This window comes from Sus scrofa, chromosome 3, assembly GCF_054392235.1.
Source record: "Sus scrofa isolate SSC_HxYL_T2T_F1_AM1 chromosome 3, Sscrofa_HxYL_maternal_Yorkshire_Landrace_v2.0, whole genome shotgun sequence".
In the NCBI taxonomy this organism is placed as follows: domain Eukaryota; kingdom Metazoa; phylum Chordata; class Mammalia; order Artiodactyla; family Suidae; genus Sus; species Sus scrofa.
Genome location: NC_139385.1, coordinates 56,919,032 through 56,933,754, shown reverse-complemented (window position 1 = coordinate 56,933,754; position 14,723 = coordinate 56,919,032). Strand labels below are relative to the sequence as shown.

General features: G+C 49.2%; 1 protein-coding gene across 16 annotated transcripts in view; it reads right to left on the bottom strand.

Annotated features, from left to right (window-relative positions):
• Nucleotides 1–14,723, bottom strand: part of LOC106509733 (uncharacterized) — a 279,725-nt gene that overhangs the window by 89,078 nt on the left and 175,924 nt on the right. For 2 of the 16 annotated variants that reach the window (XR_002342499.2, XM_085018443.1), the window contains one exon: nucleotides 8,939–10,625. The exons of 11 other annotated variants lie outside the window; for them this stretch is intronic. Coding sequence is in view for 1 of the 5 variants with exons in the window: in XM_085018443.1 (XP_084874569.1) it covers nucleotides 10,589–10,625 (37 nt within the window). In the remaining 4 variants the exon portion in view is untranslated. Of the gene's footprint in view, nucleotides 1–2,688; nucleotides 2,814–3,830; nucleotides 3,850–8,938; nucleotides 10,626–14,723 lie in introns of those variants that run through there. 3 more of the 16 variants (XR_014841198.1, XR_002342502.2, XR_014841208.1) reach the window with 3 other exon arrangements.

The following is a 14,723-nucleotide window of genomic DNA, read 5'->3' as shown; positions in this document are numbered from 1 at the left end:
CTGCCCTGGAGTCTTGCACTGTCTCATTGGGTAGCTCCTTCCTGACCCTGCAGAACCTGCCTGGAGGTTCTGGGGACACCTCAGTGCTTTAACTTAAAGCAAAGGCAGATGGTGTGGCCTCCATGTGTGTCCTGGGGACAGGAGTATCTGCCTGCAGGCCCTTTTCATCACCACTATTCAGGGTGGCTTGGGGTCCTCCTGCTCTGTGTGCTGATGGCCACCTCAGTCCCCATTCATTCAGAAGCCACCCTTGAGCATCATTCAGCCTTGAATGAGTTCAATGTATATAAAAGCCTAAGGGCTGTGCCCAAGCTGAACCACTGGTCCTGTGGAGGCAGAGACTGGATACACTCACACACATACGGTTATGTGGCTATATGGGCAACACGATCCTGGAACAGCAGAAGAGGGGGCCTCCCGCTGCTCCTGGTGTGAAATGGCCACTGTATACCCCTTTGGGTGTCTGCCCAACTCACAATGTCCCCTTATCTAGGAACCACCTCCTCATCACAGAGGTGGGCCTCAGGTAGCAGGAGACCTTGCCTTTGTCATGTTCTCCAAAAAAACAGAACCAAGAGGACACACACACACACACACACACACAGTGATTTACTACAAGGAACTGACTCACGTAATTGTGGAAGCTGACAAGTCTCAAGAACTGCAATCAGTCAACCGGGGACCCAGGAGATCCAAAACTGTAGCCCCAATCCAAGTCTGAAATCCTGACCACCAGAGCATTTACAGTGTCTGTCCCAGTGTGAAAGCCAGCAGGCCTCAGGCAGACTTATGCTTCAGCTCTACTCTGAAGACAGGAAAAGACCAAAGTCCAAGCGGACAGTCAAGCAGGAGGAGTGCCCTCCTACTTGTGGGAGCATCAGCCTTTGTGTGCTAAGCAGGCCTTCAGTTGATTAGATGGTGCCCACCCACACAAGGGAGAGCAATCTGCTTTCCTCAGTCTATTGATTTAAACACTGAACTCTTTCAAAACACCCTCTGAGAAACCCCTGATTTAGAATAGTGTTTGACCAAACATCTGGGCACCCCACAGCCCAGTCCAATTGACAAAATATTTTACCATCCCAGACCTTAAGACAATCAGATTATCAGATTCCTTCTCCAGAGGAATTTCCCACTTGGAAGGGAGATCTGCTGGTCTCTGCCTTGGAAGAACCTGGGGCCCAATAGGTAGAAGGCTTTCTTTCCAGACTCCCTCCCAGTCTCCTTCTCAACCCTTGAGTCCCTTAAAACCTTCCCCGCCCTGCTTCTGCATCATGATCACGTGCATACCTTTTTCCTTGCATGAGCTCGGGCTGAGTTTCCTTACCTGCACCATCCCTGGGGCCCCTGAGAGCATCAGCTTCTTCCCATCAGGTCCTCCCTCCTCTGTAGGGTCTTCAGGGATCCCTCCCATGAGTGGTCACCACAGGGCTGCATCATCCCCAGCAAACTGGTCTGACACAGTCTTGCACCCTCCGTTTTGTTGCAGCAATCGGGGTGAAAACTGGAAACTGGGTTTGTTTATTTCTTTGTTTTGGTCTTTTTAGGACAGTATCCATGGCATATGGGAGTTCCCAGGCTAGGGGTTGAATTGAAGCTGCAGCTGCCGGCCTACACCTTAGCCGCAGCAACGCCAGATCCAAGCCACATCCTCAACCTATGCCACAGCTTGCGGTAATGTCGGATTCTTAACCCACTGAGCGAGGCCAGGGATCGAACCCACATCCTCATGGATACTAGTTGGATTCTTAACCCACTGGGCCACAGTGGGAACTCCTGGAAACTGGGTTATTACTTGTGTGTATGTTTTTTATCACCAGCCACTCACTATCAGAGACGTGTTTCCACCAAGGTAATGAGTCACTAGCAAAGCAGTGGCATCTCTCAGAGCCTCCTTCAGGGCAAGTTGGGAAGATTTTTTAACAGAATCCTAAAAGTCCTGCAGATTGGAGTTTCCAGAAATGCCCATGTAGTGGAATATCTGGTTTTAATAACAATTCTAGTGACGAAGGTTTCTCCTCCTATCCTTGGCCGGGTATGTGCAGTCTCGTTAAAAGTAAAATGTTAAAGAGGAATGATTTAAAGCCAAGTTCTGGCCAGGAAGGAGGCCTTGGGAAACCTGCCTTGAAGTGCTCTGTTTTGTTTGTGAAGGAGAAAAAGACAGAGAAGCGGGAGGGCAGCCAATCCCGTGCAAACACGGCTGTGTCTTTGCAGGGCACGTGGAAATCAGTGCAATGATTTTACTCTCATGCTGGCTGGAGCATCACTCTGGTCACAGGGTGATGTGAGGGGGACCGAGGCCTCACAACGGCAGGTTAGGAAGAAGCTTCAGGGATGACCCAACCTGGCCTCTCATCTGTCAGGTGGGACAAGGGGGTCCTGAGATGCTCAAAGTCACACTGCCAGGCAGTGGGGAGCTGGGCTTCACACAGTCAGACCCAAATCCCAGATGGATTAAAGACCTGAGTGTAAAAATAACACTTTCCAACCATAAGAGGAACATATTCCTGATCTCATGGTGGAGAAGAACGGACTTAGGAGCATGACACAAAAGGCACAAACCATGTTAAAATTAAGAACGTCTCTCCACCTTAAAACAGAAAAGGAAGAATTCCTGTCGTGGCTCAGCGGCTTAAGAACTTGACTAATATCCATGAGGTTGCGGGTTTGATCCCTGGCCTCACTCACTGGGTTAAAGATCTGGCGTTACCATGAGCTGTGGTGTAGGTCGCAGATGTGGCTTGCATCTGATGTTTCTGTGGCTGTGGCATAGGCAGGCAGCTGCAGCTCTGATTCTTCCATAGGGTACGGCCCTAAAAAGAAGGAAAAAAACAAACAAACAAACAAACAAAAAAAACAGAAAAGAAAACCAAAATGCCTAAAGTCTGAGTTTCCTGGGTCCTGAGGAATTCCTAGTTAAAGCAAGAGGGAGGGCTCATGGCAAGAAGGGCAGGGTCGCCGGTCCCAAGCAAGGTGCTAGGCCCCTTGTGATGCTACAATCCCCACAGCAGTCCTGGGAGCCCCAAGTGTCCCCTGTCACATAGAGGAAACTGAGGCTGGAGGAGCCTGTTGCTTGTCACAGCCACATCTCTGGTGAGCCACAGGCACCACCTGTCAGCAGCCTCTATAAGCGTCTCCTCTCCTTCCATCAATGGCCCCTCTTCTCCCTCCCATCGGCACAGTAGCCGGGGTGCCCTTTACAAAATGCCAGTCGGGCCCTGTGACCTCATCCTCAGACCCTTCAGGGGTGTCCTGATACACATCACAGAAAACCCAAATCCCCACCCGTCCTGGGCCCTTGATGACATGGCCCCTAAGGTCCTCATTTCACCTCTTACCACTCTTCCTCTGTCCTCTCAAACTTTGTACAAACCCGTGACCGAATCATGGAACCTGTGAGACTTTTCTCAGCGGGAAGGGAAGGTGGGTGCACAGAGACCCACGTTTCCCCTGGGCATGACAGGGCTGCCCCTCTCCCAACCCCCAGCACTGGGATGGCATCCTTTTTTTTTTTCCTTTTAGGGCTACACATGCGGCATATGGAGGTTCCCGGGCTAGGGGTCTAATCGGAGCTGTGGCTATGGGCCTGCACCAGAGCCACAGCAACGCCAGATCTGAGCCTCATCTTCGACCTACACTACAGCTTGTGGCAGCACCGGACCCTTGGCCCACTGAACGAGGCCAGGGATCAAGCCCACAACCTTATTGTTCCTAGTTGGATTTGTTTCCACTGAGCCAAGACGGGAACTCCTGAGTGTACATTCTTAATGTTGTGTTGTGAAGGAAGCCATTTCTGAATGTGTGGGTCTGTACACTTCATATCTGCATAATAAGGATGATTACATTTATCTGTAAGAGAATATGGATTAACAATAAATGTCAATGCCATGAAAGGCTAAAAATTAATTAATTAATTAATTAATTAAATAAAATAAAATTTACCTGGCTTGTCTTCAGAGATTCCTATGAAGACATTCATTGCTTCCATAGGGAAATAACTTCCCAAGGGAAGGGAGCAAAAACCAACCGTAAGGATATTTGGAAGGAAAGCACAGGGCAGAGGCAAAAAGATCAAGCTCTGTGGATTCTATCCTGGGTCCTGACGCTGACAAGCTGGGCAACCCTGGGCAGATCTGCTGCCCTTTCTGGTCTCTTTCTGCCTCTGCACAATGAAGGTTCAGGGTGGGTGGCCCCCTGGCTCTCCTGGCTGCTGTGGTTTCAGACCTCAGTTTGGGCTCTTTGCATGAGGCCAGGATGGTGGGTAGCATATTTTCCTGGGGTAGGGCTTCTGAGGACAGGGGAGTCCCCTGACTGGGGACTAGAATGGGCTTTGTGCCAGGGACTACTGGCTTCTGGGAACAGGGGAGATGCTGGCCAATCCTGGCTGCCTCAGAGTAACCTAATATTCCTTCACACAGAGAGGTAAGTGCCCCTTGGAGCACAGAGGAAAGAAAGAGGGAGGAAGAGACTGGCACAGCCTGGCAACCAGCGAAGTGCCACGACCTGGGTTGGTGGGTGACCTCAACAGTCTTGTTTAAGCCTCATCAATCTTGTGAAGCAGAGAAATGAAGGCTCAGACAGGCTACTCAACTTGCCCAAGAGTACACAGGGTCAGGGGCCAAGGCAAGGAGGGTGTGTATGTAGCCCATCTGAGGCATCCACTCTGGGCTGTATCCCATGGATGGAACGGGATGGTTTGGGAGAGCAAGTCTGAGCCTGGCTCCTACCCCATCCTAACTGCATATGGATCCTCCTTAAGGATCTGCAGACACATAGGCGAGTTTTTCCAGTTCAAAGGTCCTCCCACCTTTGCCAAGCTAAGCATTGGCGGCAACCAACAAATATTGGTGTCCCCATCACACTCATCCACACGTTGGTTTTGGTTCAATACGTCCACCTGGTAGACACACACTTCAAAGGGGAAGCGCTTGTCTGGTCAGTGGGATCAATAGCAGCTTTAGGGTCCAAAGGGCCATGAGAGGGTCTTGGCCCCAGTCCCGAGAAGCTGGAGGTGGTGGTTTGGGTTATCATTCACTAAGATTTTCCCTTGGTATTGATCAGTTTGCAGAAAGACTCCACAACTGTCAAGGAAAGGTCACGGAGTTCACAGGCAGGGCAAAGGCGAGGCCAGGGAGCTCCTGAGCAGGGAATGGTGTGCAGTGGGTGACTTGGAAGGTCAGGTGCAAGAACAGCAGGGGTCTGGGTCCTGGCGGAGCTTTAAGATGCCTGGGGGAGGTGGGGGGGAGGAATTAGAGTCATGTGTACTGTGTGCCACCCACTAGGGGTGGAGCTGCCTGATTCCAAACTTCAGGTTCTTCCTGGATGGGTCCCTCGTCCCCCTGCGGGCTCTAGAAAGTGTCAACGCCTTCCTCAACAGACTCACCAGCCTGGGAGGGAACCAGGGTGGAGGTGAATTCCAATGGGAAGTGGAGGTCTCTGCGACCGACACCTCCTTTTTTATAATTTCCGTATTGTGCTGAACTGGTGGGGAGGGGAGAAGACAGTGGGGTGACTAGAAAGCTGCCATGTGACAGTGGCCAGGACAGGATGTGGCTAGGGGTCAGTGTGGAAGGCAGGGAGGGTGACAACAGTGGCAGATGTGGGTCCTGTCTGGCCTTGGAGAGATGGCAGGGGAGGTAGTTGTGGCAGGAGTGCCCCTTAAAAGCCATGTTTATTGTGAAATGTATCACGCGGATGTGTTGTGAAATGTATCTCACAAACAGAAGAGTGCATAAAACACATGTGAGCCATTTAAAGCATCATCATAAAATAAAGCCTTGAGGATCTATACTCAAGGATAAAAAAAAAAACTACAGCATTTTCACCCCAGCGTTCATAGCAGCACGATTTACAATACCCAAGACACGAAAGCAATCTAAGTGTCCATCAACAGAGGAATGGAAAAGAAAATGTGTCTCATATATTTATACATACAGACACACACACACACACACACACACACACACACACACACACGGACATACACTGGAATACTAGTCAGCCATAAAAAAGAATGAAATCATGCCACCTGCAGCAACATGGATGGGCCTAGAGCTTATACTAAGTGAAGTTAAGTCAGACAGAGAAAGGCAAATACCATATGCTATTACTCATATGTGAAATCTTAAAAATTGATATAAATGAGGAATCCCCATTGTGGCTCAGAGGTAACGAAATTGATTAGTATCCATGAGGATGCGGGTTTGATCCCTGGCTTCACTCAGTGGGTTAACAATCCAGCATTGCCATCAGCTGTGGTGTAGGTTGCAGACTCAGCTTGGATCCTGAGTTGCTGTGGCTATGGCTATGGCCAGCAGCTGCAGCTGTGGCATAAGGCACAGATGTGGCACAAAAAAAAAAAAAAAAAAAAAAAAAAAAAAGATATAAATGAACTTATTTACAAAAGAGAAATAGACTCACAGGCACAGAAAACAAACCTATGGTTACCAAAGGGGAAAGGGGGTAGGAGTGGGGATAAACTGGGAGTTTAGGGTTAGCAGATACCCACCACTATATATAAATGAGATAAACAACAAGGACCTATAGCCCAGGGAACTATATTCAGTATCTTATAATGAACTACAATGGAAAAGAATCTGAAAAAGAATGGACATAAGTATACGTAGAATTGAATCGTTTTGCTGGACACCTGAAACACAACGTTGTAAATGACCCTATCCTTCAATTTTTTTAAATGGTTTAGAAAAAGAAAAGAAATGACAGCATCTTACAGAGGAGTCCTGTGGTCCCCCACACAGCTTCTTCCTCCTTCCCACCACTGGAGGTAATGACCCTCCTGCCTTCTATGTCAGCCTTTCTTGCTTTTCTTTCTAAGTTGTACAACTTACGCCGTATGGTCTCTAAACAACATGTTCAGTTCTGAGAAAGTGAGGAGCCAGCACAAGCCCAGCCGTGTGAAGAAAGGGCCATGAGGCCCCAGGAGGCAGAAGCCCTAGCAGAAGGTCAGATGAGGCAGAGCGTCTGCATCAGAGGCCGGCCTCAATATCCCTGATAACAACCTGTTTACCTAGTGTCCCGGGAACTGGGCCAAGAGGCAGCCCGTTCTGCCAAAACATCAACTCTGGCAGGGAAACCCGGGCATGAGGCCCAAGGGGACAGGGTGAGGCAGCTCATGTCCTGAGAAAACCCCCTCTCCCATCCCCTCCTGCCTCTCCTCCATCCTCCCCATCTCCTGGGGACAAGGATATGGGGCAGAACTACCACCTCCCCAGAGGATCTGGGGTGGAGCAAAGGCATGGTTGAGCGCACCAGTCCTGGTGGGCGGGACTAGGAGAGGGGAGGGGGTAATGGAGAGGATGAGGAGTAAACCCAGGTTGCCCTGGTTATTAGCAGGGGTGGGAGGGCTGTAACGCAGGGTGAAGAGTAAGATCCTTAGGGGTGGGGGACTGAAGGCTCCGAAGGACAAACGTGTCTACACTAATGTTTAACTGGGAGCGATGACTCCCTCCTCTAAATATTTATTGAATATTTTCTGTGAGCCGGTACCCACCCCTCCACTCAGTAAAGTCTGTTCTATCCACAAATGTTAAGACTGACATTCTGTGGCACATCAGCTGGGGCTTGTCTCTGGATTCGAGGACCTGAGAAATCTGGAGGACCATCACACATGGAACTAACCCAGTGGAAGCTTGGAGCCAGGTTGTGGGAAGCTGTGAGAGCCCACAGCAATTTGGGGAGCCCTTATCTCACCCACACCCTAAAGTCTGGACTCGTCTCTCATTCACCCACCACATCCATCAGTGTGTGTCCCCACCCTGTGCCTAGGACAAGTTTGGATGATAGTCAGTAGGTTGGAAAGAACATTTTGAAGGGAAAGCCATGATCTATTTCATCATGCTGCTGCTTTACTTCAAACGGGGATATTAGTAAATCTCAGTCCTTTGGAGGAAGCAGGACATTCTAAGAGCAAGAAGGTAGACAGCAAGCATGTCTTTTCAGGGGGAAAAGACACATTAGAGGGTGTAGTCTTTCATTTGTGTGGCCAATCAATTTCCTCCAATTATCATTATGCAAATTTTTAGTTTTACTTTTTTGTTTTCTAGGGTTGCACCTGCAGCATATGGGGGTTCCCAGGCTAGGGGTCAAATCAGAGGTGTAGTTGCCAGCCTGCGCCACAGCCACAGCAACAGAGGATCCGAGCCTCATCTGCAACCTACACCACAGTTCACGGCAAGGCCGGATCCTTAACCCACTGAGCAAGGCTGGAGATCGATGAACCCACATCCTCATGGATACACATCGGATTTGTTTCCACTGAGCAATAACAGGAACTCCTGCAAATTTTTAAAAAGGAAGAAAACTCATAGTGAATGAGTGCCTACTGCATGCATTATATCTTTGACTCCTCCTGGATTGAAAAAAAAAAAATGTGTCATTCACATCCCGACATGTTGAGTTTGGCAACATGTGCTGGAAGATGCACTTGCAGCCCCAGAGACCTGCACAAGTACCAGAGGAACCACTAGCATAGCGAACTTCTGTTAATACTCTTTGGAGTTACCGTCATGACTCAGTGGTAAGGAGCCCAACTAGCATCTATGGGGATGCAGGTTCAATCCCTGGCCTTGCTCAGTGGTTTAAGGATCTGGCGTTGCTGTGAGCTGTGATGTAGGTCACAGACAAGGCTCTGATCCCGCATTGCTGTGGCTGTGATGTCGGCCAGCAGCAGCAGCTGCAGCTCTGATTCGACCCCTAGCCTAGGAACTTCCATATGCCGCAGGTGCAGTCCTAAAAACTAATAAACAAACAAATATTCTTGCTCTTAAGAGGCAAACATGATGGAGAAATTCACATATTTTATATTCTTAAAGCAAAGTCTGTAGAGTTAAGAATTCTTTTTGTACACTTTGTCATAAATATGGACTGGTACTCATTAATGCATGAGGTCAAAACATTCAGGAAGGACTTGACAAAGAGCGAGATGACATTAGTTTTACTCGTAACTTCTTGTCCCAGTTCTTAAAAATAAAATCTGTACATCTCTTTGACATTATCTAAAATCTCCATAGTTTTGATACACTAAATTTCTTAGAGAAAAAAACAAAAAGAAAAGAAAAAAAAAAAAAAAAAAGAAGATAAATCCTGCAGGGAGCTGAGCCCTGCCTGGGACGTTCTCTAGCTGTGACTGAGTCTTGGGGAGGAAGAGCTTCCGGCAGTACAAAATTCACCTTCTCGCATCCAGATCTCTTCCTATTGGGAGGAAGCAGTGAGCCGGTCTCTGCATCTGTCCCTCACACAACCACTGACGAATGAGCAGGGCCAGGAGCAACCACTCCCTGCTCTCCCCAGAATGGCTCCTTTTGGGAAACTGAAGCAGGGCGTGAAGATTCAGAGGAGGAAAACCCCTCAGCACAGGCAGAAAATGAAATCCCCCCCCAGCTCACCCAAGCATCAAACAAGCAAAACCCCAAAGAGAAGTTAAACAATGAATGCCCTGTGCCCTGAAAAACCTTGGGTACCTGCTTTTTTATAAGGCCCTCAGTCCAAACTGTGTTATAATTCTGTGTAATTCTCATGTCTCCATCAAACTACAGAGTTTGCCCAACAGCAATGACACTTCACCTCCAGATTCGTAAATATCACATGGCCGCCTGATAAATATTGAAGAAGCTGCAGTCAAGTGTCTGAGTTTGAAATCCTCTTCTTCCAACAGAGAAGGGCAAGTGACAAGAGTGGAGAGGGTCCTGTGGGCACGAAGGGCTCTGAGAGCCAGATGTGGCTGCTGCTGCTTCTTCTTCTTCTTCTTCTTTTTTTTTTTTTTTTTTTTTTTTGGTCTTTTTAGGGCTGCGCCTGAGGCATATGGAGGTTCCCAAGCTAGGGGTGAATCAGAGCTGTAGCCACCAGCCTACACCACAGCCACAGCCACACCAGATCCAAGCCGCGTCTGCGATCTACACCACAGCTCAGAGCAATTCTAGATCCTTAACCCACTGAGTGAGGCTGGGGATCAAACCCGCATCTTCATGGGTACTTGTTGGGTTCTTTACCGTTGAGCCACAGTGGGACTCCCCAGATGTGGCTTCTTCCAAGGACTCAGATGCCAGCTCCAAGACTAAGAGTCCCCTCTTAGGGATAGCTGCAGAGAGTGAATTACATTCATAGCCCCAACGCTTTGTGAAATTAGGTAGTTAGCAAATAAGAATTACACCTGTAAGCCCTTCCTCAAATTATACCTCTAATTTCTTCTTCAAATTCTGATGTTGGACCCCGGGCTCCAAAAAAACAACAAAACAAAACAAAACTGGAGGCATTTGTAACAACTGGAGTTTAGCCACTAAGGGAGTTAGTATTTCCTGGGATGGAGGGGGGCAGGAACCTAACAGATAAAAAAAATTGCACTAGAAAGTGAAATCGGATTTAAAAAAAAATCAATGAAGTAACCGGGCTATTAAAATGGAAAATAAGTCTGATGTCATTCTGAAAAATAAAAGGCTTGAGTCACCTGCAGAGCCACTTAATTAAGCACAGGAAGTAACAAGAGAGCTTGAGTGATTTTCTTCGCGAATGTCAGGATTTCAAAATGAGTGAGGCTTAAGCCAAGAGTATTCCTTCTAATCAGAGAGTTAAATCAGTTCTCCCCTCCGGACATCTTGATACATCTGAAGCTGATGAAGAGCAAAAAGGAAGGTATTAAAAATTATCTGAGCGGCACCCAGACAGGGAAAAAAAAAGTGAGTTTTCTACTTCAGGTCCCCGAGATGGTGTGGGCTGAAGGCCATGGAGCAGCAACTGGGGCTTGGGGGATAGAGGGTACTTGGGACTGGGGTAGGGGAGGCAGCACCCACCTTCACAAGGTCAAAGGAAGGGGACTAAAGGTCTTTCCAAGGTCCCCAGGATTATAGGTTGTCACTGCCTCCTATAAGCAGCTGAGAGGAGCAGCAGTCAAGTTTGGGGTGCAACGGGAAGGATGTGGGACCCCTCGAGCAAGTCTTCTCTTCCCCATCAGTGCCAGCATGGAAGTGGTTCATGCTGGGCTGGCACCTGCCCTGCTTCCCTCTGCCACCGCCAGCCTCCCTGCAGGCTGCTCTGGGCTGTCCTCAGCAGAGCAGGAGTTTGGAATGAGTACTCATTCCCACCCCAGGGAAACCCAAAGTGCTCCTGGGTCCCCGAGTCCTTTGAGCCCCACGAGAAGAAGCTCCTGGGGGCCTGGATCTCAAAGCACGACAACGAACTGGATAGAGCTGGGGTCTGTCCTCTGAGACCTGGTGCTCAATGCATTACCTCACCCCCCTTCTCCAGTTAGAAAGGCCTGTTTCTCTTAAGCACTGTTCCCACCTAGAAATTTGGATGCTGGTGGGTTGTTTTATGTTCTTATTATCATCATCATTATTATTATCATCATCATCATCATCATTATAGTTTCATTGTTATCTTTATTCAACTTTGTCGGTAGCATGAGGAAGTGGAAACTTTAATTCCCAATTTTGACCTGGTTTGGGTAGGGTGAGTGCCTGGGCTAGTCTGGAAGAACTCAGCACCCAAGCGGACCATGGCTGCTGGCTGGGTGCAAAGAAGGAATGGCCCCTTTCACCAGAAGCCTCTTTTGGTCAGTAAAGCAGCTCATTCTGAACAAGCTGGAGCTTTATTAGTGATTAAAACCCCAAACTGGCCACAGCGAGGCTGCACCCTAAATCCTGAGGACAGGCCAACACTCTCCCGACGTTAAAGAGAGTCAAAACTGGATACTGCTCCATTCCTAACCTTGGCAGACATCAGAAATGATTTTCCCCTTGTTACTTCATCCTGAAATTTATAATGCAGTCCTGGGTTTCCGGGTTAACTTTCTAGATGTTTCTCCTTCTCCCCATCCTGCTCCAAAGAGCACTCCTCAACAGAAACACAGCAAATAAATATCTGGGGTTCACACTTTTTAATGATTAGCCAGCTGAGAACCAGGTAAACTAACCCTAATCCTCTTTGGAGGATTGTCCTAAAGGCGATGCATTTATCTGATGCCAGCAGAGCGCTGGGTTATAATGCTGGGAGATTCGCCACTAACAGGATATAATTAAGTTACTGTGGGCAGGAGCGGAGGGGGACAGTTAAGTATCTCCCCAGTAAGACTGAGATTTCTAACTTGAAAAATCTTTCCTAATGAGAGAGCCTACCAGGGTCGAGGGTGGGGGTTGGAGGGAGATGGTGACATTACATCTAAGGGACAAAGGGCATGGGTTGGGGGTCCAACACTGCAGGTTCACTTCCCCGCGTTGCTGTTTTCAGCTGTGTGGCCCTGGCTTGCACACCTCATCTTTCTGAACCTCCATTTCCTCATCTACTAATGGGTCTGGTCCCTGAACTTTTTTTGCCCTGATGTGATTCTCAGAAAGAATGTGGCAGGGTCCCCAGAACAGGATATGTACAAAATTCTTTTTAGGAGCTACCATAGCAGTGCTTTCATTCTAAACCAGTTCTTCCTTCAGACAGTGAATTGAGAAGGCAAGAGAGGAAATACGAACTGAACTTTAATCTAACCTGACTTCATCTTTGCAGGATTTCAAATATTAGTGAGGAAAGAGAGGAACAGGGCAAGAGAGAAAACATGAACATGAAACAGGTTGGAAACCATGGTAAAACATTCCATGAATTGTAGCGAGTGCCTCTGCAGGGGACCAGCCCAGGATGGTCTGATCCAGACTCGGGTGATGGCAGGGGGGCAGCAGGCCCCCTTCCTCGGTCCCTCTGGCCAACATTCCCTGCCAGCCTCCATGGACCAGAGCTGGGGGACAGGGGACTGTGCCTCGGAAGTCTGGAGGGGAAGGGGTGGCATCCTGACTCAAGCACTCAGGGCTTTTTAAGAAACCCATCCCTGAGGCCCACACCTCCCCACGTGCACAAAATCTCCTTCCCATGTGATAACACTGAGGGCCACCCTTCTGCCTGATATATGCACACCAAGGTTTGAACCAGCATTGAATTCTGGTTACTTTTGCAAGGGTCGCGGAGGTGAAACCTGGCTGTGTCATGCGGTCAAAGTTCAAATGTCACTTCGAAGCTATGACAGTCAATCACTGCAGGAGGGGAGAGACAGAGACTTGGGAAGCTGAGGCCATTTTCCCCTGGGGTGACAGTACCCCCCTCAATTCCTGGTTCCCAGGAAGGCCTGTCCCTCCTCTGAGAAAATTCATCTTCCTCCCAAGTCCCAACACTGTCCATACACCCCCACCCATCCCAGTTGCTGTTCTGTCTGACCAAGAGGGGCTGGGGCTTGAACCCTGGATCTTTTGCTCACCTGCCAAGTGCCCTGCCCTGGAGGAGGGCAGTGCTTTGCCCCATTCTTATTGGCCCATCAGGGACCATCAGAGGCTTGGCACGTTTCCTGGGTGACAAACCTGGCATGGGGTCAGCCTATTTCCTTTTCTTCTCCTGATCTGACCCCTTCTCTGGAGCTCTTTCGGTGTGACTGACCTCACCCTACTGTGGGCAAATACGGCCCAAGACCCCACCCCCCAGGGCACCAAGTGCCCCTTTCTGCCACGGGTGCTGACCCCTCCCCTGGCCTCCTGCCCTGCCTTTGACCTGGCACCAGCCCAGCACAGGTTGCTGAGACCAGGAACAAGTCACACCTGTCACTCACTTCAGGAGAGTCATTTTTATGTCCCAGTGGTCAGCTACACCAGGAGAAGGGGGTGACATCACCAGACTTTCACAGTCTCTGCCCAGGGGTCCCTCCCCTCCATGCCTCTGCCCTGGGGAAGCACTGACCTGGCTCAGCCTTAGCCTTGCCCTTGGCAGGGAGGACCTGGGGCCTGTGGTGCCGAGATTTCGAGAGCCAGGCATTTTTTTTTCTGGGAAAGCAGAGGGAGCTTAGACTGCTCTGCCAAAGTGAAAAACCCACGAATGTTCCAGCAGACACTGGCTACTCCAGATGCACAAGGATACCTTGAGGATCCTAGGGAGGAAACATTTAGAGAGCCTCGAGTGGGTCCCGACCCTTGATCCCCAGTTCAGAGGGAATTGGGGATTTAATATACATATTGCATTTGGGGCTGTTCCAGTCCAGTCCTGTTTCCTGTTGCCCCCCAACCATCTCCTTTCGGGGATATGACCACTGCCTCTGATTGTGTTTGGTGCCCATGAGAGAATATAATAGGTATCACCCTCCACCACAGGAGTCTCAGAAGCAAATTCCTTTCTCTCCCCGCCCTTGGCCACTCAGAGGAGTGTGTGACCTAAATGGGTCCTCACAAAGTGTGTGGCCTCTGCCAGAGTGGAGCAGGGACACAGTGTCAGCAGTCCAACAGGGACCCAGGAGAGTCTCTTCCATGAGGCAAGGCTTGTGCCTCTTGCTTTCCCAGCCCTCTAGAGCAGCCCGGGTCCCCTTCCCAAATTCCGAGTTCCTCATCACCAGCCCTTGTGTTCTCTCATCTGAGCTGGCTGGAGTCTCTGTCTAGCAGTGATGGGATCCTCACTGATCCTGCTGGGGACACTGCCCAGCTTGCGGTGAGCGGCCTTAAGACTCCACAAGGTTCATGACAGTAACCTGGATGTCCATGTCCTCAGGGGAACCAGATAAGAAGCTCTGGAGAGGGTAATCTTTGTTCCTGTCTGAAACTGAGATCTGCCTTTGGGAAGAGCCTGGGTGTGTGTGTGTTTCTTTCTCATTAGTAAATTAATAAAATATAGTTTCCTTTGTGGTTGTTCTTCCTCTCAAAGAGGGGACATTTTATGCCCAGAGGACCTTTCCTACCTGGGAAACATCTGAT